Below are 26,843 nucleotides of genomic sequence, written 5' to 3' on the forward strand. Positions count from 1 at the left end.
CTTTTTTTTTTTTTTTTAAACTTACGGTTTATCCTTTCAAATGTATATATAGGGCCAGGCGCTGTGGCTCACGCCTGTAATCCCAGCACTTTGGGAGGCCTAGGCATGTAGATCATGAGGTCAGGAGTTCGAGACCAGCCTGGCCAACATGGTGAAACCCCGTCTATACTAAAAATACAAACATTACCCGGGTGTGGTGGTGGACACCTGTAAATCCCAGCTACTTGGGATACTGAGGCAGGAGAATTGCTTGAACCCAGGAGGCAGAGGTTGTAGTGAGCTGAGATCGCACCACTGTACTCTAGCCTGGGCAACAGAGCAAGACTCTTTCTTGGAAAAAAAAATGCATATATATGTATTTTTTTCCCTTTCTATCCCTTGTGTCCTTCCTTAGATGAAGTTAAGGGCACTCTTTAAGGGATCCTTGCATAGGCATTAGGTAGAAGGTTGGATTCTCTAACTATTGGTGCCTTGTCTTAAAGGGTTATTTTTAAATTTTAGAGTTGTGTAACCATCACCACTATCTGATTTTAGAACACTTTCATTCCCCTAAAAAGTTCTACTTTGCCCATTTACAGTTAATGTCTGCTCCACACTCTCAGCCCTAGGCAACCACTGATTTTCTGCTTTTCTGTCATTTCTGGGCATTTTATATAAATGGGATTATGCAGTAATGTACTCTTTTGTATGTGCTTCTTTCACTTAGCAAATGTTTTGGAAGTTCATGAATATATATTTTGTTTACTCACCAATTTAATGGACATTTGGATTGTGTCTAATTTTTGGCCATTAGGAATCATGCTGCTTTGCACATTCACATACATTTTTCTGTGTGGATTTGTTTTTATTTCTCTTTAGGTAGGTTCCTAGGAGTAGAATTTTACTGGTTTCTATGGTAAATTTGGGTTTTAACTTTTTAAGAAACCACCAAACTATTTCAATGTGATTGTACCATTTTACATTTTTCCAGCAGTATACAAGGATTCCAGTTTCTTCACATCTTTGCCAACTTTTGGCATTGTCGTTTTGAATTTAGCCATTCTATTTTTTTTTTTTGTTTGGGACGGAGTCTCCCTCTGTCGCCCAGGCTGGAGCGCAGTGGCGCGATCTCGGCTCACTGCAAGCTCCACTTCCCGGGTTCCCGCCATTCTCCAGCCTCAGCCTCCCGAGTAGCTGGGACTACAGGCGTGCACTACCATGCCTGGCTAGTTTTTTGTATTCTAGTAGAGATGTGGTTTCACCATGTTGGCCAGGATGGTCTCGATCTCCTGACCTCATAATCCGCCCACCTTGTCCTCTTAAAGTGCTGGGATTATGGGTGTGAGGCACCGCGCCCGCCAAGTCATTCATATATTTTCTTTGGTGAAATGTTTATTCAAATTTTTGCTTTTAAAATTATATTGTCATCTTACTCATTTGAGTTTTTTTTTTTTTTTTTTTTTTTTTTTGAGACGGAGTCTCGCTCTACCGCCCGGGCTGGAGTGCAGTGGCCAGATCTCAGCTCACTGCAAGCTCCGCCTCCCGGGTTTCCGCCATTCTCCTGCCTCAGCCTCCCGAGTAGCTGGGACTACAGGCGCCCCCCACCTCGCCCGGCTAGTTTTTTGTATTTTTTAGTAGAGACGGGATTTCACCGTGTTAGCCAGGTTGGTCTCGATCTCCTGACCTCGTGATCCGCCCGTCTCGGCCTCCCAAAGTGCTGGGATTACAGGCTTGAGCCACCGCGCCCGGCCTGAATTTTTTTTTTTTTTTAATCGAGACCGAGGCTTGCTCTGTCTCCCAGGCTGGAGTGCAAGGGCATGGTCTTGGCTCGCTGCCACCTCCGCCTCCTGGGTTCAAGAGATTCTCCTGCCTCAGCCTCCCGAGTAGCTGGGACTACAGGCGTGTGCCACCACAGCTAGCTAAGTTTTGTATTTTTAGTAGAGATGGGGTTTCACTGTGTTGGCCAGGCTGGTCTTGAACTCCTGAACTGCCTGTCACAGCCTCCCAAAGTGCTGGGATTACAGGTGTGAACTACCATGGGCAGCTTACATTAAGTTTTTTTTAAAAAATGTGATTTGCAAATATTTTCTCCCAGTCTGTGGTTTATTTTTAATTCTCTTTCTCTCCTCCCCCTCCCCCTCCGCCTCCGACTCCGCCTCTGCCTCTCCTCTTTCTTTTCTTCTTTTCTTTCTTGACAGAGTCTTTCTCTGTCTCCCAGGCCTGGAGTGCATTGGCACGATCTCGGCTCACTGCAACCTCTGCTTCTCGGATTCAAGCGATTCTCCTGCCCCAGCCTCCTGAGTAGCCAGGACTACAGGCATGCACCACCACACCTGGCTAGTTTTATTTTATACTTTTAGTAGAGACGGGGTTTTGCCACATTGGCCAGGCTGGTCTTGAACTCCTGACCTCAGGTGATCTGCCCACCTTAGCCTCCCAAAGTGCTGGGATTACAGGGGTGAGCCACCACTCCTGACTGTTTTTTCATTTTCTTAATGGTGTCTTTTGAAGCACAATAAGTTTTTAATTTTGAGAAAATCCATTTTACTATTTTTTTTTCCTTTTTGTGAATTGTGCATTTGATGTCACATCTAAGAACACTTTGGCCAATACAAAGTGTATTTGTAGGAGGAAAGGAGGAAAAGATTTTCTCCTCTGTTTTCTTCTAGAATTTCTATATTTTAGCTCTTACATTTAGGTTTGTGATCATTTTAATTTTTGTGTATGTTGTGAGGTAAGGGTGTAAGTTTTTTTTTTGCTTTTGGCATTTGGATATCAAATTGTTTCACATGGTATGTTGAAAATACTCTCCTTTCCCCATGGAATCATCTGGGTACCCCTGTCACACAAATTGGTTGACTATAAATGTAATAATTTGTTTCTGGACTCTGAATTCTGTTCCATTGATGCATGTGTCTATACTTTTGTCATTACCGCGCTGTCTTGATTACTATGGCTTTATAGTCAAATTCAGAATTTGGTAGTGTAAGTCTTGTAATTTTGTTGTTTTTCAAAGTTGTTTTGCCAGTCCTCTGTGATTCTATATGAATTTTAGGATCAGCCGGTCAATTTCTTTAAGAAAAAAAGCCGCCTGGGAATAAAGATTGCATTGAACTTAGAGATAGATCAATTTTGGGGAAAATTGCCATCTTGACAGTATATTGATAGTCTTCTAATCCGTGAACATGAAATGTCTGTTTAGATACTCTTTAATTTCTTTCAGCTGTGTTTTGTAGTGCTGCGTGTAGAAGTCTTTGTTAAAGTTTTTCTAAGGATTTTAAGTATATTCTTGATGCTATTGTGAATGGAATTTTAAAAAATTAATTTGTCCATTCCTAGCATATAGAAATGGAAAATGCAGTGGACTTTAGCATATATTTTTTGTGCTGTGACCTTGCTAAATTTGCTTACTGGTACTAGTAGTTTCTGTGTATGCGTTTTTTGAGATTTTCTGTAAGCAGAATTGTGTAATTCATTACTAAAACAATTTTACTTGTTTCTTTTTAGTCGTGATGCCTTTTTTTTTTTCTTTTTCTTTTGAACCTTACTGCACCAGCTAGAACAAGTACAATTTTGAAAAGCAGTGGCAAAAGCAGGCATCCTTTCTTTGATCCTGATCTTTGGAAGGAAAGTGTTTTTACCTTTAAGTAAAGTTGGCCTTAGATTTTTTATTGATGCCCATGACCGTCAAGTTAAAGATGTTCAATTTCTCGTTTGTGAATTTGTGTGTGTGTGTGTGTGTTTGAATAGGTATTGTATTATATGTTGTGGGATTCTCTTGAATGTTTTGTTAAGGATTTTGTCGTATTTATGGGAGATTTTGGTTTGTCTTTTCTTTTTTTTTCTTTTTAGTTTTTTTGAGATGATTTTGTTCCCCAGGCTGGAGTGCAGTGGCATGATTTCGCCTCACTGCAACCTCCGCCTTCTGGGTTGAAGTGATTCTCCTGCCTCAGTCTCCCAAGTAGCTGGGATTTACAGGCATGCGCCACCGCGCCTGGCTGATTTTTGTATTTTTAATAGAGATGGGGTTTCTGCATATTGGTCAGGCTCGTCTCGAACTCCCCACCTCAGGTGATCCGCCCACCTTGGCCTCCCAAAGTGCTGGGATTACAGGCGTGAGCCACTGTGCCTGGCGGTTTGTATTTTCTTTAGTCTGGTGGCCTTATTTTCTTTAGTCTGGTGGCCTTATTTTCTTTCATGGTAGTTACTGGCCTTTAAATATGAGTTGGGAAGTGTTTTCCCCTCCTCTGTGTTTGAGTGTTTTTTCTTTTTAATTATTTGTTAGCATTTACCAATGAAGACATTTAGCCCTGGAGTCTCCTTTTGAGGAAAATCTTCAGTAACTATTTAAAACTTTTATTATAGGTCTATTCTGTTTTAAAACTTTTTCTCCACTCAGTTTTGGTCATTTGTGTCTTTAGAGATATGTGTCCATTTCATTGAAGTAGTCTAAAATTGTTGGCATAAAGTTGTTCATAGCACTTCCTTAATTCTTCACGTTTTGTAGGGCACTGGTGATACTCTGACTCCTTTCATTCCTGATTTTGGTAATTTGTATTTTCTTTTTTTTTTTGATCTTTTACAATGACCAACTTTTGGTGTTTTTTTTTTCTCTTTGGTTTTTCTGCTTTCTCTTGTATTGGTTTCTGCCCTAATCTCTATTCATTTCTTTATTTTCATTTTTTTGAGATGGAGTCTGGCTTTCTCGCCCAGGCTGGAGTTCAGTGGCACTATCTTGGCTCATTGCAACCTCCTCCCAGGTTCAAACAGTTCTCCTGCCTCAGTCTCTTGAGTTGCTGGGATTACAGGTGTTCACCACCCTTGGATAATTTTTATATTTTTAGTAGAGACAAGGTTTTACCATGTTGGCCAGACTGGTGTTGAACTCTTAACCTCAGGTGATTGGCCTGCCTCAGCCTCCCGAAATGATGGGATAACAGGTGTGAGCCACTGTGGCCTGCTCTAATCTTCATTATTTGCTTTAACCTGCTTAGTTTGGGATTCCTGTTAAGGTGAAAGAAATCTTTGGTTATTGACTTGAGTCTTTGCTTTTTTATTTTTTATATTTTCTATTTTTACGTGCATACACACATAGACAGTGTATTTTTATTTTTTATTTATTTATTTTTTTTTGAGACGGAGTCTCGCTCTGTCGCCCAGGCTGGAGTGCAGTGGCCAGATCTCAGCTCACTGCAAGCTCCGCCTCCCGGGTTCACGCCATTCTCCTGCCTCAGCCTCCGGAGTAGCCGGGACTACAGGCGCCCGCCACCGCGCCCGGCTAGTTTTTTTGTATTTTTTTAGTAGAGACGGGGTTTCACCGTATTAGCCAGGATGGTCTCGATCTCCTGACCTCGTGATCCGCCCGTCTCGGCCTCCCAAAGTGCTGGGATTACAGGCTTGAGCCACCGCGCCCGGCCGGACAGTGTATTTTTAAAATGGGCCTTACAATATGTAGTTTTATCACTCAGTTTACAACTAAATATATTGTGAACATTTTCTCTTCTTCAACAGTTAAAGGAATTGCGTAGCTTGGAGGAAACATTATTTATTTATTTATTTTGTTTGTTTGCTTTTGAGACGGAGTCTGGCTCTGTCGCCCAGGCTGGAGTGCAGTGGTGTGATCTTGGCTCACTGCAAGCTCTGCCTCCCGGGTTCACGCCATTCTCCTGCCTCAGCCTCCCACATAGCTGGGACTACAGGCGCCCACCACCATGTCTGGCTCCTTTTTTGTGTTGATGGGATTTCACCGTGTTAGCCAGGATGGTCTCAATCTCTTGACCTCGTGATCCGCCCACCTTGGCCTCCCAAAGTGCTGGATTACAGGTGTGAGCCACTGCACCTGGCCGGAAACATAATTTATTAAGCAATCTTATTGGGGACATTGAGGTCTAATTTTTTTTTCCAAGGAGACTTCATTCTTTTTACAATGCTTTTGGAAAAAAGGGGAGTCCTTGTCTTACATAGCTTTCTATAGATGATGGAAAGTTGCCTTTCCCTTTAGCCTTTTAACTTGCTTCTTTACACCCACCTAATCACCAGTCAAGTAACCCATTTTATGTTTTCTAGTCTCTCTCTCCCATTTGCTTCCCATTTCCCTCCACATGCAGACGGACTTCCATTACTTCAGCACTTCGGTTCCTCCCCTTAAAGAGGCCTTTTTTCCTTTTAAAGAGACTTCTTTGATTTTGATCAGCTGTACTCAAAACTGTATCCTAAGTTTCACATTAGGATTAATCTTTCATAATCTGAAGATATAATTCAGTTGTTTAAAAGAACATATTAAGAAGACCTTGGTAGAATTACATGTATCAAGAAATACTGGACTCCAGCACAATGGAAATATGGCTTTCTTTTGAAAAAGGTAGTTTTTTGGGGGAGGGTAGGGCAAAGAGGTAAGAAGTAGTTGGTACTGTAAGGAAATGTTAGAGACCATTATGGAAATGTATTCATTATTTTAAAGTCTAAGAGTGGTACATGTAGACAGTAGTAGTTCTGGAGTCTTGGAAGCCATGAGGTGCTCATCCATCACAGCCAGGTAGAAATGCCTGAGGAAAGCAGTGGAAATTGCAGGCTCCTCCTGGGGTCCAATGTTGTCATTTCTGAAGGCCAGGTCTCCCTGAGATGGATGCCCCTTTCTTTTTTAAAATTTATTTATTTATTTATTTTGAGACGGAGTTTCGCTCTTGTTGCCCAGGCTTGGAGTGTAATGGCACAATCTCGGCTCACTGCAATCTCTGCCTCCCAGGTTCAAATGATTCTTGTGCCTCAGTCTCCCAAGTAGCTGGGATTACAGGCATGCACCACCACGCCCAGCTAATTTTGTTATTTTAGTAGAGACAGGGTTTCATCATGTGGGTCAGGCTGGTCTTGAACTCCTGATGTCAGGTGGTCCATCTGCCTTGGCCTCCCGGGGTGCTGGGATTACAAGCGTGAGCCACTGCGTCCAGCCTCTTCTTTTTTTTTTCCCAGAGTCTCGCTCTTTCGCCAGGCTGGAGTGCAGAGGCACCATCTTGGCTCACTGCAACCTCCGCCTCCCGGGTTCAAGCACTTGTCCTGCCTCAGCCCCCTGAGTAGCTGGGACTACAGGTGCATGTTACCACTCCCAGCTAATTTTTGTATTTTTAGTAGAGACGGAGTTTCACCATGTTGGCCAGGATGGTCTCAATCTCTTGACCTTGTGATCTGCCCGCCTCGGCCTCCCAAAGTGCTAGGATTTGCAGTTGTGAGCCACCGCGCCCCGCCCAGCCTCTTTCTTAAAATTTATTATTATTTTTTTAGAGACAGGGTCTTGCTGTCTTGCCCAAGCTGGTCTTGAACTCCTGGGCTTAAATGATTGTCCCACCTCCGCCTCTTGGAGAGCTAGAACAACAGGCATGTGCCACTGTGCCTAGCTCAAGACCTTATTTTCTGATTCAGATTTTCAAAGCTATTAAGTTTCCCACTAAACTCTGCTTTAGTTGCATTCTCCAAATTTTGATATGTGGTGTTTTCATTTGGTAAATGTTTCCTCAGTTTCTCTTGTGATGTTTTTGGCTTATAAATTATTTTGGTATGTGTTTAATTTCCAGATACTTGGGGATTTTTCTGATTTTTTTTTTTCCCTGTAATTTCTAATTTCTTTTGTGGTTGAACGTACTCTTTGTGTGATTTATGAGAAGAGGTACTACTTTGGGTAGTTGCTGACTATTTGTCTGAATTAGGAACCAAGGAGCAGTTGCAGCTTTGGAGAATAAGGGTGGAGATGGGAACTGGATCCTAGTTCCTTTCCCTTCTTGGTTCATATGTATATGTTATTTATAATTTGACAGTTGCGTCAAGTCGGGGGACTACTTCATTTACTGTATTGTCGCAGTTAGGATACCTGTGGTTTATAATTAAACCATGGTCGTTTTGAATTCTGTCAAAAGAATTTGAGCCCAGTATTATACCCTAGTTTTTTTTTTCTTTAATAAGTTTAAATATAATTTTTTCCATATTGTATTTTTTTCTAGAAGAATTTGAGTTGAGCAGTACTCCTTTTTCTTTGTTTTAATGTAGTTGAACATAGTTCTTTCCTACTGTAACTCCTTTTTTTTTTAAAAACGAGACAGAGTTTTGCTCTTGTCGCCCAGGCTGGAGTGCAGTCACACAATCGCGGCTCAATGCAACCTCTGTCTCCTGGGTTCAAGGGATTCTCCTGCCTCAGCTTCCCGAACAGCTGTGATTACAGGTGCCCACCACCCTGCCTGGCTAATTTTTGCATTTTTAGTAGAGACAGGGTTTCGCCATGTTGGCTAGGCTGGTCTCAAAATCCTGACCTCAGGTGATTTGCCCACCTCAGCCTCCCAAAGTGCTGGGGTTACAGGCATGAGCCACCATGCCTAGCCTTTTTTTTTTTTTTGTTTGAGACAGAGTCTTGCTCTGCCACCCAGGCTGGAGTGCAGTGGCCAGATCTCAGCTCACTGCAAGCTCCGCCTCCCGGGTTTACGCCATTCTCCTGCCTCAGCCTCCCGAGTAGCTGGGACTACAGGCGCCTGCCTCGTCGCCCGGCTAGTTTTTTGTATTTTTAAGTAGAGACAGGGTTTCACCGTATTAGCCAGGATGGTCTCGATCTCCTGACCTCGTGATCCGCCCGTCTCGGCCTCCCAAAGTGCTGGGATTACAGGCTTGAGCCACCGCGCCCGGCCTTTTTTTTTTTTTTTCTTTATTTGAGACTGAGTCTCGCTCTGTTGGTTAGGCTGAAGTGCAGTGGTGTGATCTCAGCTCATGCTACCTCAGTTTCCTGGGTTCAGGTGATGCTTCTGCCTCAGCTCCCTAGCAGCTAGGACCACAGGTGCATGCCACCATGCCCGGTTAGTTTTTTTGTATTTTTAATAGAAATGGGGTGTCACCATATTGGCCAGGCTGGCCTTGAACTCCTGACCTCAGGTGATCCGCCCGCCTCAACCTTCCAAAGTGCTGGGCTTATAGGCATGAGCCTCTGTGCCCTGAAACTAATTTTGATCTTTTTTCTGTAAAGTTTATGATTAGTATACATGCGGTAAAAACAGGCTGAAAAAATTTTTTTTTTTTTTTTGTGAAGATACTTTTCTACTGATTAATGCCCTCAGGACTATCTTTTATGAGGGCAGGGACTAAATCTCTCTTACTCATATATTTTTCCCCAGTGTCCAGCACAAAATAATCATTATGATTTTGTTCAGAATGTTGTAGCATTGCCATGTTGTTAGGTTGAGGTCCAAAGGGTTTTGTTTTGTTTTGTTTTTGAAACAGGGTCTCGCTTTGTCACCCAGGCTGGAATGCAGTGGCAGGATCATAGTTCACCGTAGCCTCAACTCTAGGGCTGAAGCCATCACCTCAGCCTCCTGAATAGCTGGGATTACAGGCACATGCCACCACACCTGGCTATCCAAAGGGTTTTAACCCTAGTTTGTGCTTCTGGTGTCTGATCTTCACATCTTTAACTTTATAGCCTTTGGAGGAAGAGGATAAGAAGATGGACCAGAACATATTGCTTGGGGAGAGAGAGACAGAATCAAGGATGATTTTGGTTTGAGATAACTGAATGGGGAATATGGCATGAAATAAAGCGAACTAATTGAGGATTCTTCTGTTTCTTCTAAGATACATTTTTTGTTATCTGGCCTAGTGAGTTTAATTCATCTCAATCTTGATAGATTACTTATGTCATCTAAACTTCAGTTTATGAAATGGTAAATTTATTTTACTAAAATCTTTGCTTTCCTCCTTCTCCCCCTTAGGACATTTGCTACAAGATCCTATTGCACCCACCAACTCCACCTGCCAACATTATGTCTGCAAAACTTGTAAAGGCAAGAAAATGATGATGAAACCTTCCTGTAGCTGGTGCAAAGACTATGAGCAGTTTGAGGAAAACAAGCAGTTAAGCATCCTAGTGAACTGCTACAAAAAACTATGCGAGTATATAACACAGACTACACTGGCACGGGATATAATAGAAGCAGTTGACTGTTCTTCTGATATTTTGGCTTTGCTTAATGATGGATCATTGTTTTGTGAGGAGACAGAAAAACCCTCAGATTCATCCTTTACTTTGTGTTTGACACATTCCCCTTTACCTTCAACCTCAGAACCGACAACTGATCCTCAAGCTAGTTTATCTCCAATGTCTGAAAGCACCCTCAGCATTGCTATTGGCAGTTCTGTTATCAATGGTTTGCCTACTTATAATGGGCTTTCAATAGATAGATTTGGTATAAATATTCCTTCACCTGAACATTCAAATACGATTGACGTATGTAACACTGTTGACATAAAAACTGAGGATCTTTCTGACAGCCTGCCACCCGTTTGTGACACGGTAGCCACTGACTTATGTTCCACAGGCATTGATATCTGCAGTTTCAGTGAAGATATAAAACCTGGAGACTCTCTGTTACTGAGTGTTGAGGAAGTACTCCGCAGCTTAGAAACTGTTTCAAATACAGAGGTCTGTTGCCCTAATTTGCAGCCGAACTTGGAAGCCACTGTATCCAATGGACCTTTTCTGCAGCTTTCTTCCCAGTCTCTTAGCCATAATGTTTTTATGTCCACCAGTCCTGCACTTCATGGGTTATCATGTACAGCAGCAACTCCGAAGATAGCAAAATTGAATAGAAAACGATCCAGATCAGAGAGCGACAGTGAGAAAGTTCAGCCACTTCCAATTTCTACCATTATTCGAGGCCCAACACTGGGGGCATCTGCTCCTGTGACGGTGAAACGGGAGAGCAAAATTTCTCTTCAACCTATAGCAACTGTTCCTAATGGAGGCACAACGCCTAAAATCAGCAAGACTGTACTTTTATCTACTAAAAGCATGAAAAAGAGTCATGAACATGGATCCAAGAAATCTCACTCTAAAACCAAGCCAGGTATTCTTAAAAAAGACAAAGCAGTAAAGGAAAAGATTCCTAGTCATCATTTTATGCCAGGAAGTCCTACCAAGACTGTGTACAAAAAACCCCAGGAAAAGAAAGGGTGTAAATGTGGGCGTGCTACTCAAAATCCAAGTGTTCTTACATGCCGAGGCCAACGCTGCCCTTGCTACTCTAACCGCAAAGCCTGCTTAGATTGTATATGTCGTGGCTGCCAAAACTCCTATATGGCCAATGGGGAGAAGAAGCTGGAGGCATTTGCCGTGCCAGAAAAGGCCTTGGAGCAGACCAGGCTCACTTTGGGCATTAACGTGACTAGCATTGCTGTGCGTAACGCTAGTACCAGCACCAGTGTAATAAATGTCACAGGGTCCCCAGTAACGACGTTTTTAGCTGCCAGTACACATGATGATAAAAGTTTGGATGAAGCTATAGACATGAGATTCGACTGTTAAATCAGTGGGTCTTTTAAACCTACTCCTGGTAGGGAAATAGCTACAGTTTTACGGCAGCTATGGTTCTGTTGGTTTAACTTGCCGGAGCTCCTGCATATAGATCACTTGTATCAAGTGTTTTCATTGCTAAGTTATATGTGTTAGTGTCGGGGAAATAGTTTGCAGATAATGGAGGAGTAACCCTACAACTATATGTCCTTAGTTCTTACAGAACCTCATAGTTTGAGAACAAAGCTGATGCAACTGATTTATACAAAATGAACTTTGGCAAGAAAAATAACATTAACCTCATTGTTTATGGCCATGCTTTGTGCATAATCAAAGTTTATGATTAAATGTAAGGAAGTGGTATCTAGTCAGTCCATAAAGATTGTGCTAATTTTTTTGTGGAAAAGTAGCCATTAGTTCAGGAAACTCAGTGCTGCCTTCAGATGCCATTGACGTTTCTCCTATTGGAAAGCTGATGTGTCCAGCTCAACCTTTGTGCTGACATCATACCATTTCTGATCATGAAATATTGGCTACTGGTGTATGTAGCAGTTCTTAAATCAGCAGTATTATGAAAAGAAAAAATTCCCCCTCATTAGAATGTTTAAGAAATCTTTTTAAAAAGTAAATAAATTCTGTCAGACTACAAATGTTTAGCTGTTTCTCACTCATTTCTAGGGAAGAAATTCTAAATCCCTCCATTTTGAGCAGTGTTCTAATTGGATAAATGAAGTGAAGGAGAGTAGTTTTATTCTGAAGGTAATTAAATTTAGACTAGTATGTGACAGAATTTTTTAAAAATTATAAAAATTTTATTTAGTAATTGGGATTTACTTAAAATAATATCGGAATAATGCCCCCAGACTTGCCCAGATTTATGTGTTGTACTTATTGCCACTGGCCGCCACTTTGACTTTTGTTTTCTATAATAGTTTATTTGCTACAGTCTTTATTTTGAATATGCTCCTAGGTTTTTTTTTTTTTTAGGGTGCTGTTCATTATGAAGGCGTCTTTTATAGAGGCCTAATAAGAATGCCTTTTTATGAAACCTGTGCATTTAGGTAGGTTGAAGCTAGGAGGATTTTCTTTAGAATGCTCTCTTGCATATAAAGCACAAAGTATGTTTCAGTTTAAATGCACTTCTTCCCGTTAATTTTTATGGGGAAGACGAGTCACAGACATTCTGTTGAAGGGAAATCTAGTCAGTTGCTTCAAAGAGCACAGCCCAAATAAAACAAGGACTGACTAGGTGTAATGAAATAATCTATGATTTAAAAGAAGAGCTGCGGCTTTGACAGTGCTTAAAGAAAAATACTGCTGGAAAATTTCCAATTTCTACTACGTTCACCATCCGACATATGTTGAAGTTATGTTTTGATTTGGCACACAGCATGTTCAATGATGGTTACTCGCCTAGTACAAGACATGGAGAAGAAACCTTTGGACACAGAGCAGATGACACCTCCTTCTGTTTTGTAGTGTATCCTGGTGTCATTTTCTGTGAATGTGGTCAGGTAGAGTTGTTTTTGTTGTTGTTGTTGGGTTTTTTTTGTTTTGTTTTTTTTTTGGTGGGGTGGGGGTGGGCTAAAGCCATAGGAAGAAAAATGTGATGTATGTGTCCAGTATGTACTATTTTGTTTTTGTTTTGCAAGAAGAGTTGAACTATTTTTGATAACAAGAGTAAATGGTGGAAAATGCTTCTTAGTTGTCTTGTCTTTATTTGCTTTCCAAGATTTGGAATTTTATTTAATTGCTTTAAGTATTAGCAGTGTCTTATGAAACATGTATTTACCTAACGTTTGTAACATTTTGTGTTGAACCCAGATGCCCTGCTATATAAAGTTGTAAATCTGTTCTTTATTCACTAATGATCACTGCAAAAATGATTAGAAATGAGATTGTACACATGGATGAGGATATATTTTGCAAATTGACCAAACTTTCCTAATATTATGATCTTAAAAATTCATAGAGTACTTTATTGCTTCCCAAGTTTGATAATCTTGTGTTTTTTTTTGATGCATGGGAGGTTGGCAATATAGACAAAAAATCATTAGTATGTGAGGGACTTGATTGTTATGTAATATTGCCAATGATGAATTCAGGTTGTTTTTAGCACAAGTTTCTCTTTTTTATGCTGGTATTCTCACTGCCACATTTTTGGAAACCTGTATTACACCTTAAATCTATCAATAAATGATAGTTTTCTAATTCTATGTTGTAGAATACTGAGGAGTTTGGGATAGCATGCTCTGAATGGTCTGTATTATATACATCTGGGGAAGAGTAATCACAGTGCCTTGATTTTTATATTATTTTTCTTTATACCACGAGTTATTTAGGAATGCTGACAAATGGCTAATGAGGGATGATTGAGAGATTATTACTGAAGTAACTGGATTTACGAATTCAACAGGATTTGAAACCACCAAAGAATAGCAGCATTTAATATGACACATCCTGAATTGTTGAGTCCTTGTTATTAATATAAATGATCAAATGATCTTTTACCTTAGGTAAAAAGACCATTTTATCTTTTTGGTTAATTAGGTCTGCATTTCCATGAGGAGTTGTAGTATGGTCCTAGGGATAAAGAATTCCTTTTATTTCATTGTATTCTTAGTTAAAACAATTTCATGGTGACCTTGTTGAAGAAGAGTAAAAGTTTTACGGCAATCAGATGAAAAATAAATTGTCCATAACCATATCATAGATAACAAATAGAAGTGCTTTAGAAAATACTAAGTTCAAAGTATAGTATTTTGACCAAATCTAATACTTGGATGGTATTTTATACTTTTTTAAAAAAATTAAAAGCTGGGCATAGTGGTGTGTGCCTGTAATCCCAGCTGCTTAGGAGGCTGAAGTGGGAGAATCACTTAAGCTCAGGAGTTCGAATCCAGCCTGGGCAACATAGTGAGACCTTGCCTCTTAAATAAAATTTAGGTATCCCAAAACACGCAGTTAGTTACATATTCTTTGAAAATAATGCATTATAGATGAGGCTAAAGTCTACCTTGATTCCTGTGAACTCCGCCTCATTCACAAACTCTGGTCCTCTTCCCTATCCCCTGAGGAAATCATTTCTCAGTATACAAAGACCTTTCTTTGTAGTTTTCACATGGGCTTAAAGAGTTATTCTGACATTCAAGCTTGTTTACAGTGTTACAGACATAAAAATGAGGTGCAGGTATGATTAAAAGCATGAGTGTGTAGTAATTACCTTAATGAACATGATTCATATTTGACAACTTTATTTAGTTTTGCTAAAAGGGAAAAACAAAAGTCATGCAGCCTTCTCCAAACACATCTTAACATTTCAAAAAGCTGAGCAAATCTCATTTGATCAATCTAGAGTTTTATAAACACTTTGAATGGTACACAGTGACATAGATAAGATGCAGGGAAGATATATGGAATTTTATTAGTTTGATTACCTTGGTAATGTTATGCTATTAAACTCATTTCTCACTGAATTAGCATTAAGGTCATGATAATAACCCTCAGCTTTTATCAAGGGGCCTGGAATATTGTAACTTGAAAATCCCAGTTTGGCAGTAATGATTCTACCTTAATTCCTCAGAATTCACATTCCTTGCATTCAGCTCCAAGAAAGGAGTACAATAAAACAAACACATTCTTATAATTCCTGAAAATGTAATAATGTGGGTAAACTATTACAACAGCCCATCTTAAATGGAATGGTATTGATAGATGTACTTTTATAATAGACTTTGTAAGAGAATGGGGTCTTGCTTTGTCGCCTAGGCTGGAGTGCAGTGTCATAATCATAGCTCACTGCAGCCTCGAATCTCCTGCCTCAGCCTCCCAAGTTGGTAGGACTACAGGTGTGCATCACCATGCCCAGCTAAGCTTATTTTTTTGTAGAGACGGAGTCTGTGTCGCCCAGGCTGGTCTTTACTCCTGGACTCAAGTGATCACCTCCATTGGCCTCCCAAAGTGTTGGGATTATAGGCATGAGTCACCATGCCCAGCCAATAATTAGAGACTTCAAAAACCAGATGAAAGTGAAAGCAGGAGGACTTCAGTAAGGAGAACCAAGGTAAAAAAGCCAAATAGTATATTGTAAAATTGAATTTTATTTTTACTTTTTGGTGAATCTTACTAGTAGTTTAGATCATTATGGATAATAAAACATTTAAACCGTATCTGGCTTCTAAGAAAAGTATTTTTTTTTTTTTTGTATTTCTATCTGAAATAAAATGATTGCTTTTCTTCCCTGGTAAAGGCTGGATGGGATTGGTAGGACATTTCACTTATCACATAAATAATAATCAGTGTGTTTAGGTTATTGAATATTGTTTCCTAAAAATTGTTATTTTTAAGCTTTTAATTATTTTGTGTGAACTATTAAATAGCTGCAGTACTTACTGCTTTCTGTAACAGTTAAATGGAAGATCAGTTCTAATGAAGATAAAATGACAGGAAACTGGGAGCTTGTGACAGGCAGGAGTCCTAGGATTGTTAACTTACTGTACTGTACCTGGTTTATAGCATATTTCCTAAATTCTCCTTTTCTTTTTGCCTACCATAACCCTAACCCAAGGTTCATTTCACTGCTTGGCTTTTATGCCAGCAAGGAGGGAACCAAGGTAGGGTGGAAAGGGAAGCTATTCTTGACACTTTCAGAACTAGTTAAAAAAAAAAAAAATCTAGGGGAAAAGCTGATGACTGACAGATGGCTATTAAGTTGCTTGGGGGTTTTACTTACATCAGAAATGTCTATTCTTTTTAGGATGTTACAGGATTTGGCTGGACTGTGGCCTGATGAAAAATGTAGGATTCTGTAGTGAACACATTTACGGTAAATAATAGCTTTCTTTTACAGGTGTATCATTTTCCATTTCCTTGATATTGAGGTGGATGAAGTATCTGTAGTAGTTTTTTTGAACATGAAGTAAGGAATAACATTGATTGAGGCCTTAACTTTATTAGCTAGTCTAATATTCCTGGGAGAAAGGAATATATCTGGTAAGAATTTTAATGTATCATTATTCCTTTATGTCTTCAAGCAGGCCTTCTGATAGGAAGTGAAAACAGTATTAACTAATTTGGAGATTAAATACATCATTCAATAGTTCAATGAATAAAAGATAAGTTAAAAGGGATTTTTCCAAGTATGAGTCAAATTCTGTACTTCATTTAAGAAGTTTTTTTTTTTTTTTTCTTGAGATCTTATATAAGATCCACAGTCAGGGAGGTTACCAGAGCTTGCCAGCAAAGTTGGAAGGCCCAGTGGTTACAATACCTGAGGATGTAAAGTGACTAGTAGTTTGGCAGGTAACTGTGAAATTACATTAAGCCAGGTAAGTTCAAGATCTTTGAACTCCAGTATACATATAATTAAAAGAAGTCTCTGAGATGTTTTGGCAGTGCTTTTATTACTAGGGCTAAGTCAATTCTGGAGGCCCTTACTACTTTTTCAAGTTCCAGAATTTTTTGACTCAAGTTTTCTGCAAGTGAAGATTTCTTCTAGGCTCCATAGGAGCCTGGAGGGGACTCGGATGCCAGCCAACACAGAGGCAACTTCAGTCACCTGTGTAGAGAACCGTGCTTGGCACTGTCCCCAAGAGATCCTTGGTACATTCAAGGGTGTAGAGTGCTGACTTTGGAAGGTGATGGTACCACTTCGGAGGAAAAGCTCCGTAAGAGGTTTGAGGCAAATTGGAGGAGTCTCCTAAGTTAAATGTGTATCCAGACCTACTGCTTAAAAACAAAGTTCCTAGTGCAGATACACAGTTGGAGAAATCAAAGTCTTTAAAAAGCAGTATGCAAACGAGAACATCTCTTCACAAGAAAGAAACATTTAAAATACACATCTTCGTTTCATTGTAGACACTGGGAGCTATTCTTCATCCACTGATTGAAGCTTTCCACATTTCTCTGGAAGGCTTGCACTTAGTATTTTACTGCCTTTGTTTCCAAATTCAGAGGGAGAGGCAGGTTCATCTATTTCATAATCTTCAAAACTGAAATAAAGCAAAAATGAATTAACTGATTAAAGTTTTAATGGTTGGGTAGAAATCAATATGGCAAACACGAGCCTCAAGACCAGCCCGCAAAGGTATCTTTAGTTGCTAAATGGAGGCTGTGAACAACTGAACTGCCCTGAAGGAGACAACACTCCAGAGCAGAAAACACATTCTTCTCCCTGTTCCTTAAAGCTTAAGTCCATGGCAAAATTTGTTGAAAATGTTCCATATCAAGCTTTCCCTATGGTTGTTGGTGGGAGTGAGAGAATTACAGATGGTGCAAGGTTAAGAAAAATTTGAGGTCCATAAAGTATGAGCTTTACATGACCTTATTAAAGTGGTTTCCACTCAAAGTGGCAAATCTTTTTTTTTGAGACAGAGCCTTGCTCTGTCACCCAGTCTGGAGTGGAGTGGCACGATCTTGGCTCACTGCAACCTCTGCTTCCCGGGTTCAAGTGATTTTCCTGCCTCAGCCTCCCCAGTAGCTGGGACTACATCCATGCGCCACCACACCTGGCTAAGTGTTGTATTTTTTAGTAGAGATGGGGTTTCACCATGTTGGCCATGCTGGTCTGGAACTCCGGACCTCAGGTGATCTGCCCACTTTGGCCTCCCAAAGTGCTGGGATTACAGGCTTGCGCCACTGGTCAGTCAGAGTGGCAACTTTCTCAACTCTCAGATTGCTTTATAGCTTCCCTCCGTGGCTTCCAAGTAACACAAATAGATGTTCAAGTGTGTAGGTCGAACTGACTAAAGCCCGTTTATAGATTTCCCATCTTTCTGCTTTGTAGACCTCTACAGCATACCTAGACCTAGATATTCATCCTGGGAAGGTGTCCTCTTGCCAAACCTTTTAGGTGTTGCTGGTATCCCCTGAATACTGTATCCTCCAGGTTACCCCTAAGGTTGGCTTTAGGCAGAGATGAAATACTTTCTCTTGGAAATGATGTGGCTGCCTGAAATACTGATAAATATTCTGAGGCTCTATCTCTGAGCCTCATATGTAGATATGTACATCAGAAAAATGTACATCAGTTAGCAATGTTTGTTATAGTATTTGACATCACTGGCTTAGCCCTTGCAGGGATCTCCCACAATATTTAAGCAGGAATCTGTGGACATACAGTCCCTTCATCCAAAAGGTACCAAGGTCAATTAGTGAGGGAAAATATGCTGAGGTAGGTATATACAGTAGGGGGCACCTATTCAATTTCCTAAATCATTCTGTGTGTGTGAAGTTTTTTTTCTGAGATGGAGTATCGCTCTGTCACCCAGGCTGGAGTGCAGTGGGGCCATCTTGGCTCACTGCAACCTCTGCCTCCCAAGTTCAAGTGATTTCTCCTGCCTCAGCCTCCCGAGTAGCTGGGATTTACAGGCATGTGCCACCATGTCTGGCTAATTTTTGTATATTTAGTAGAGATGGGGTTTCACCATGCTCGCCAGACTGGTCTTGAACTCCTAACCTCAAGTGATCCACCTGTCTCGGCCTCCCAAAATGCTGGGATTACAGGCATGAGCCACTGTGCCCAGTCAACATCTTTTTGTTTTTGAGATGGAGTCTCGCTCTGTTGCCCAGGCTGGAGTGCAGTGGCACGATCTTGGTTCACTGCAACCTCTGCCTTCTGGGTTCAAGCAATTCTCCTGCCTCAGCCTCCCAAGAAGCAGGGATTATGGATGTATACCACCACGCCTGGCTAGTTTTCGTATTTTTTCAGTAGTGACAGGGTTTCACCACGTTGGCCAGGCTGATCTTGAACTCCTGACCTCGGGTGATCCACCACCCTCAGCCTCCCAAAGTACTGGGATTACAGGTGTGAGCCACTGTGCCTAGCCTAAGCCAACATTTTTGAATAGAGTTTAGAGGTTTAAACTTTTTAAAAAGCTTACTTGATAGAAAATTGTTCCCTATCACTACCAGTTTGTGATACTATCAAAAGTTATAGTTTGTTCATTTAATAAAACTACTGCATTCTATTCTTGTTTCCACTCCTCTTCCCCCATCTCCTTGAGGCCTCAATGCGGCATGGGATGTGCTGGATAAGGAGGCAACAGGAGGGGAACTTTCCGCTAATGCAAGTGAAATGGTTGATGGCAGAGCCTCTGTTAGGGGGAACAAAATTCTCAAAACCACTGCTGCTGATTTCTTGTCAGGATGGGAGCGTTTTCTTCCCCTTGGTGCCCTAACTTGCTGTCTGTAAGCTATCAGTGTTAAATACCTCAGTGTAGGTTTATGAATAAGGCATATTTTCAGTTAAGTGTGAAGTGAGACTCATTCAGTAAATATTTGAACTCCTATTGCTAAGTGTAAGAGCCAAATGCTAGGATTACAATGATGAAAAGACTGAAGCAGCCCTCTCCTCACATCTCTTGTAGCCTAATGGAGACCTTATGGAGTTAGGGATTAAGTGATTTAGCCTTAAAGCATAGGCTTTGGAGTCAGATTGTAAAAGTCAGGTTCCAATCTTGGTTTGATCACTTAATGTGACTTTGGGCATGTTGGTGAGTGACACCTAATCCTATATTGCGGGAGGGGTTATACATTTTTGTGTATGTCATTTCTGAAGAAAACATTTGCAAAAGGAAGTTCATTCAATAACCCTCCTTTGTAAACATCCTGGAGACTCCTCTTAATTTTGCTGGTTCTCAACTAGGGTGATTCCCCCCCACCAGGGGATATTTAGGAATGTCTGGAGACATGTCTGTGTCTTGCTTGTCACAACTGAGTGGGTCCTACTGGCATCTAGTGGGTAGCGTGCAGGGATGGTGCTAAACATCCTACAATGTGCCATACATCTCACAATAAAATTACCCATCTTAGAACTCTTGCTCCTTCAATGCTAGTGTGTCCCAGGTTCTGGACTAATAAGCTCTTGTCATTTTGTACTTCCCTGGTAAGCTTAGTCTTTCCCATGGCTTTACTCACCACTTACTCACCTATGGTTTCTAAACCATGTCCAGCCTCAGCCTCTTTCTAAGCTGGAGAACTCCATGTATCCAGCTGCCTACTATATAGATGGCTCTTTCAGAACAGCAGCATGTATAAACTTGAACTCATGCTTCCCACTGCCCTGGTTCTCCCTATTTTAGTCAATGGCACTGTCACCTGCCCACTCAAAGCCAGAAACTCAGTTATCCCAAGTTCCTCTTTCCTCACCTCATTACAGTTGACCATATGGATACAAGCCTGCCTCTTCCTCCCTACCACCACCGGCTTCAGTTCAGGGTACCATACTTTCTTGTCTGGATTACACTCTTGCCACATATCCTTTGCTACTGCCATACCAGGCTGTTTATGGTGTTGGAAAGGTTATGGTCTTGGGACCTAATGCTACTGTACATGTTTTTCAATTGCCTGAAATGCCCTTTCCTCTTTGGCTAGCTTGTGTTCATCTTTTAATCAGATGTCACGTGCAGGTTTCCTGATTCTTGACTCCTGAATTAACCACATACATCTGACTCAGATGTATGTAATGGCTTCCTTATTTGTCTCCCTACTTCTATTCTTGCACTTCCACTACTCTGGCAGAATGGTCTTCAGAAAACCTAAGGGGTAGGGGTTATATCACTCTCTTGCTTAACAATTTTCAGTGGCTTCCCTAGGCCCTGCATGATCTGGCCCGTTAGACTTTGTAATCACATCTCCCTCTGTTGCTCACTATATTCTGGCCACACTAGGCTTTAAAAATCTCCCCAACATACTGTTTCCTGCCTCAAAATCACTGCACACAGTGACATATTTTACTCCCTGCCTGGGACATTTTTGCTGTTTTTCAACCTTTTAGGTCTTGTCACCTACTCAGAAAAGTTCTTCCCTCAGCACCGTAAGTTGCAACTCCTTGTCCATTATTGGTTCATCTTATTTGTCTCCTTCATATTTACATAATTAAATCTGTTCCCCACTTGACTGTAAAGTCTCCGTTTTGTAGCTCACTAATTTCCTTGGGCTATATAGTACAGTGATTGGCACTAAGTGCTCAAAATGAATGGCTGAATGAAAAGTGATGTCCTAATGCTCTCGTGAAACAGTGTGTAGAGCTGCTGGGACAGGATTGGAATCAGTAAAATGGTGAGAGTGCAGAATTCATTCATTCATTTTCATTCATTCATTCATTCATTCATTCATTTTGAAATAGAATCTCACTCTGTCGCTCAGGAGGGCAATGGCGTGATCTTGGCTCACTGCAACCTCCGCCTCCCAGGGTCAAGCCATTCTCCTGCCTCAGCCTCCCGAGTAGTTGGGATTACAGACACGTGCCACCACGCCAGCTAATTTTTGTATTTTTAGTAGAGACGGGGTTTCACCATGTTGGCTAGGATGGCCTCGATCTCCTGACCTCGTGATCACCCCCCGGCCTCCTAAAGTGCTGGGATTACAGGTGTGAGCCACCGTGCCCAGCCTGAGGACAAATTCTTTAACATAGTATTGTTAGCATGAGGGGATATGATGGTTCATGTAATTTGGCCAGCAACACCACTGTCTTTAGAAACTTATTTCCCTAAGTAAGTTTTCCCTTTCAGATGAGCAGTTTCTGGGCAAAAGTATTCAGGCGGGCTCTGCAGATTCCTGGCATGGAAACAGAAAAGCTGGAATGAGCAGAGATAATGACTGGGACATACATGGTTTGACAAAGGATTGCATACAGTTTCAGAGTGTTGTCTGGGAGTTATGTTTTGATTCCAATTTCCAGGATTCTGACTATTTACAGGGACAAAGGAATAGAGTATTTGATTCAGGGATTATCTGGGCAAATCTAACACATATGGTACCTATAGGCATAGAATAAAATGTTCAATATTTTGGCCTGGTGCAGTGGCTCACACCTGTAATCCCAGCACTTTGGGGGAGGCCAATGTGGGCAGATCAGCTGAGGCTGGGAGTTCGAGACCAGCCTGACCAACATGGAGAAACCCTGTCTCTACTAAAAATACAAAATTAGCTGGGCGTGGTGGCACATCCCTGTAATTCCAGCTGCTCGGGAGGCTGAGGTCGGAGAATCGCTTGAACTCGGGAGGTGGAGGTTGCAGTGAGCTGAGATCGTGCCACTGTACTCCAGCCTGGGTGACAAGAGTGAAACTCCATCTGAAAACAAACAAACAAACAAAAAATAAAATAAAAGTTCCATATTTCTCTAGTTTGAAGTCGATAATGCTTCAGGAATAGAAGTGTGTGATTTATCTTTATACTTTTAAGTTAAAAATAGATATCCTAAGCCACTTACATAAAATGGACTAGCTGAAATATTTGGAAGTTGGATATTTGGTTCACTGATTTTCCTTAACCCATCCAGTGACCAGAAAACCTTTAGTTTCAACTCTTGCTGAAATTTCCTACTACGTACCACTTGCTTTCCTGCCCCAGGAAGTAGATTGCACTTCATTTTTGATGGTTAAAGGAACTCTTGCAGTTCCCCAGAATCATAAGCTATCAATTGTTAATTCTTACTCACTGTGGATGTAGACAGCATAAAAATGTGGGCTAAATATATTGTTATTATGAACTGGAAGGACAGGGTCTCAAATCATGTTTATTACCAAGCACAGTGCCTGGCACAGAGTAGGTACCAGTAAATATCTGTTCAAATAAATTAAAATTGGCTTTGATATGGTTTGTTCAATGTGGAAAAAAATAAAACATTAATCTCAGGCCCATGTAGAGGCTCCATTTATTAAGCATTAAAAAGTAATTCTAAACTAGTATATCTGTAATATTATAACTCATGTTTTGGAATATTAATTCATGTCATTCCTTCTTTTTCTTTCTCTATACCCTAATATATACACACAACCCTCCATTATCCCTGTTTCCCTGTTCCTCTCCTACATTCTTCCGCCTCACCGAGGACACTTTGGCTTCATACTTCTCACTAGTTACATTCCTGGACGATTGCTCTGATGGGTTTCTGGCTGGCCGCCTTTACCTACAGTGCCTTAATTTCCAGTGCTGATGGATGTACATGTAGATCTCTGACAGAGTAATTCATATATTTTTAATACAAAGGAAAAAGCTGCCTTTAAAAACATTCAGTAGGAAACAGTTCTAAACTGCCCAAATGTCTAATAACAGGGAAATGGATGTGAGTTATTGCTTGAGAGAACACTGAAGCATTCCAAGTCCTGTTTTTCAACACATTAGTAACAAGTGTCAAAAAGAAATATACCAAGTATAAAATAATGGTTATCCCTGGATCACTGAACCAAGAGTGATTTTAATCTCTATATTTTCCATTTTTTTCAAGTATTAGTCAAATTGGCAGAAAAGCTTGTTTCAGATTATTGAGGGTCTCGGTTTCTTAGGATAGTAACATGGAAGACCCTTTAGCCTGCTTTACATAATTTCTGTGGCGTTTTTAATGTATTCCATTGCATAAACTGTAAGAATGTTAATTATAGGCCGGGCGCGGTGGCTCAGCCTGTAATCCCAGCACTTTGGGAGGCCGAGACGGGCGGATCATGAGGTCAGGAGATCGAGACCATCCTGGCTAACACGGTGAAACCCCGTCTCTACTAAAAATACAAAAACTAGCCGGCGAGGTGGCGGGCGCCTGTAGTCCAGCTACTCGGGAGGCTGAGGCAGGAGAATGGCGTAAACCCGGAGGCGGAGCTTGCAGTGAGCTGAGATCCGGCCACTGCACTCCAGCCTGGCGACAGAGCGAGACTCCGCCTCAAAAAAAAAAAAAAAAAAAAAAAAAAAAAAAAAGAATGTTAATTATAAATATGGTATCATAACCTGTTATCTTCATATAGGTAACACATTTAGTTGACTTGGATTAAGTAACTGGTACCCTGTCTTTCTGGCTTCTCTTACGAGGGTTGAATTTATATAAATGCTGTGGTATGCTGTGATCACTTTGTGTGCTAGACATGTTAATTTGCAATGTTTACAGCCTCATACTTATGGAAACTTTGGTCTTACTTCACCTCACTGAGATCTGTAGTGATTACTAGGTTACTTACTGAAGACATTACATAACTACCAGTCTTGAAATCAGGATGTACAGATGCTTAGCACAATGGCTACCTGTGATTGTTGTTAGATGGAGGATTTTAAGTTGTTTTTGGAGGGCTAAATCGTCTGGACTACTGTAGATATCCTTATAGTGAGGGTGGCTGCTGTATTGCTGTGGTCTGTGTCTTTCAGTAAACATTTGCTGAGGACCTCCTATCTAACAGTCTGCCAGATGCTGGGACTACAAGACTAAGAAAACGTTCTTGCCCCCTGAGGAGCTCACAATCTAATGGTAAAACAAATAGCTCCATTTTTTTTTTTTTTAGCATTTATATACCAGACATTGTTAGATTCATTATATATATTATCTCTTAATTCTCAGTACAATCTTGCTGTTCATGCAACAGGTATTTACTGTGTCAAGCAGTAAAATGTGCCTAGGAGTGAAGGGAGCAAGATAAGTGATAGAATGCTAATGTTACAGCTGAATAAACTACTTCAGAGAGGTTAGGTAATGTGATCACAAAAGTGGTAGTAATAAACAGCCATTGTTTATTGATTACACAGACACTGTGCCTAAGGGCCTTGCATTATATACACTGTCTTATTTAATCCTTAAAACAGCTCAGTGTGGCAAGTGGTACCCTTATTTTTAAAGGGGATGCTGAAGCTTGGATGCCTGAGATTCCACAGCTTCTGTGATAAAGCAAGGATTTGAAGTTAGGTTTGTCTAACTTCAAATTTCATGCTATTAACCACGATGTTTTACATCTATCTATCTATCTATCTATCTATCTATCTATCTATCTATCTATCTATTTTTTTCTTGAGACGGAGTCTTGCTCTGTTGTCCAGGCTGAAGTGCAATGGTGTGATCACAGCTCACTGCAACCTCCACCTCCTTCCTAGGTTCATTGAAATGATCCTCCCACCCCAGCCTCCCAAGTAGCTGGGATTATAGGCACACATCACCACGCCTATCTAACTTTTGTATTTTTAGTAAAGATGGGGTTTTGCATGTTGGCCAGGCAGATCTCGAACTCCTGGCCTCATCTGCCTCAGCCTCCCAAAGTGTTGGGATCACAGGCCTGAGCCACTGCACCAGGCCCATGATGTTATATTGTATTTCTCCTATATGGAGTAGTAATAGCTACTATTTATCTTGAGCCATGTGCCAGGTGTTTACATATAGTATCTTAGATTCTCACAGTCACCTCAGGAAGCTGATGCTGATGCCTTCTGAAACTGAGCCTCAGGAGTCAAGTAACCTGCTCAGCTGGTGAGTGGACTAGATCTGTCTGGCTCCTAAGCCTCTGGTCTTTCTGTGGTACCAACATTCTTCCCTTTCTGATACCAGAGTCTGGCAATTTCTGTTTGACAGTTAGACTCACCCTAACATATTTGTGATTCTTTCTTGAGATGAAACCCTAGTTGATTTAGCCTTGGGAATTTAGGTCTGGCCTTGCTTTTGCACCAGTTGGTCAGTTGTTATTCCTGTAAACGGGCCTTTTCCTTCCCTTTGTTCACATTCTAGTGCTTGCTCTATAGACTGTGGCTTCTGTAAGCCACCTTGCCCCTTGGGACCTCATAACCCACATGTGTTCTGTGTAGGCCTTATCTCATCTCCCACAACATGAGAAGTGGGGTATCCAGCAAGCAGCAAGAGCCTCTCATATACAAAGGTCGAATTTCACTACAGCTGGTCTCTGCGTCTCCTCTTGTGACCCCTCCTCACCTGTGCTTCTGTCTGCAACCCCCTGCCTCCTCTTTCTTCCTTCCAGGCACACTGGCATGTTCTCTCAGTGCTACCATAACTTGAAAATACTTTTGCTTGAGTCCGTTATTTATTCTCTTTAGATGCCATTAGTTTCTCTTCTTTTCAGATGAACATATGTCTATTTGTTTAGATCTGCTATTTCTTCTTCCTTTAAAGCAGGTTATAAAACAATAGTAACATTTTTTGTAAAATAAATGATCTAGTTGCACAGAAATGTCTAGAAGAATATACTCCAAAGTGATAAGACAGCCTGTCTCTGGGTGGTGAATTTTAGGTGTAGATTTTTGTTTACATTCTAACTCTTCTGCAATGAACATGTATTACCTATATAAACAGATAAAGGAGAAAAATAATTTTTTCCCGTTTGTTAAAGTAATACAGTACATGCTCGTTACATGAACCTTTATAAATTATAGAACAGTATAAAAAACCAAATTACTTGCAATCCCACAGCCCAGAGTTAATGACTGTTAATATTTTGGGGTGTTATCTTTTAGCTTGTGTATATACATACACACATTTTAAGTACAAAGATTATATCACAATTTTGTAATCTTGATTTTTCTATGAAATTAAAAATTTTCAAGTACATTTCAATAGCTGCATGTTATGACACAGATACCATGACTTACTTAACTATTCTATTATTGAACATCTGTGTTGCTTTGAATTTATTTTAGAATTACCTGTGACCAATGCCAACTGTTTAGATGACACAATTCTATCCAAATTTCTGATTATTTACAATAGATACTCAGAATTATCATTAGGGAGTCAAAGGGCATAAATTCAAGTTGTTGCTATATATTGTCAAATTACTTTCCAGGG

At 40.7% G+C, this 26,843-nt stretch overlaps 2 protein-coding genes across 8 annotated transcripts in view; one reads left to right on the forward strand and one right to left on the reverse strand.

The window, feature by feature from the left end:
- The window catches only part of MSL2 (MSL complex subunit 2), a 47,007-nt gene extending 33,500 nt beyond the window's left edge, over positions 1 to 13,507 (forward strand). For 2 of the 3 annotated variants that reach the window (XM_033212581.1, XM_033212583.1), the window contains exon 2: positions 9,720 to 13,003. In XM_033212581.1, the coding sequence (XP_033068472.1) occupies positions 9,720 to 11,311 (1,592 nt within the window). In that variant the 3' untranslated portion in view covers positions 11,312 to 13,003. Of the gene's footprint in view, positions 1 to 9,719 lie in introns of all 3 variants that reach the window. The other variant, XM_033212582.1, reaches the window with a different exon arrangement.
- Positions 13,508 to 14,536: 1,029 nt separating this feature from the next.
- The window catches only part of PPP2R3A (protein phosphatase 2 regulatory subunit B''alpha), a 206,345-nt gene continuing 194,038 nt past the window's right edge, over positions 14,537 to 26,843 (reverse strand). For all 5 annotated transcript variants that reach the window (XM_033212577.1, XM_033212576.1, XM_033212579.1 and 2 more), the window contains one exon: positions 14,537 to 17,289. In XM_033212577.1, the coding sequence (XP_033068468.1) occupies positions 17,166 to 17,289 (124 nt within the window). In that variant the 3' untranslated portion in view covers positions 14,537 to 17,165. The remainder of the gene's footprint in view (positions 17,290 to 26,843) is intronic.

This window comes from Trachypithecus francoisi, unplaced genomic scaffold (assembly GCF_009764315.1).
Source record: "Trachypithecus francoisi isolate TF-2019V2 unplaced genomic scaffold, Tfra_2.0 Lachesis_group0, whole genome shotgun sequence".
Taxonomy (NCBI): Eukaryota; Metazoa; Chordata; class Mammalia; order Primates; family Cercopithecidae; genus Trachypithecus; species Trachypithecus francoisi.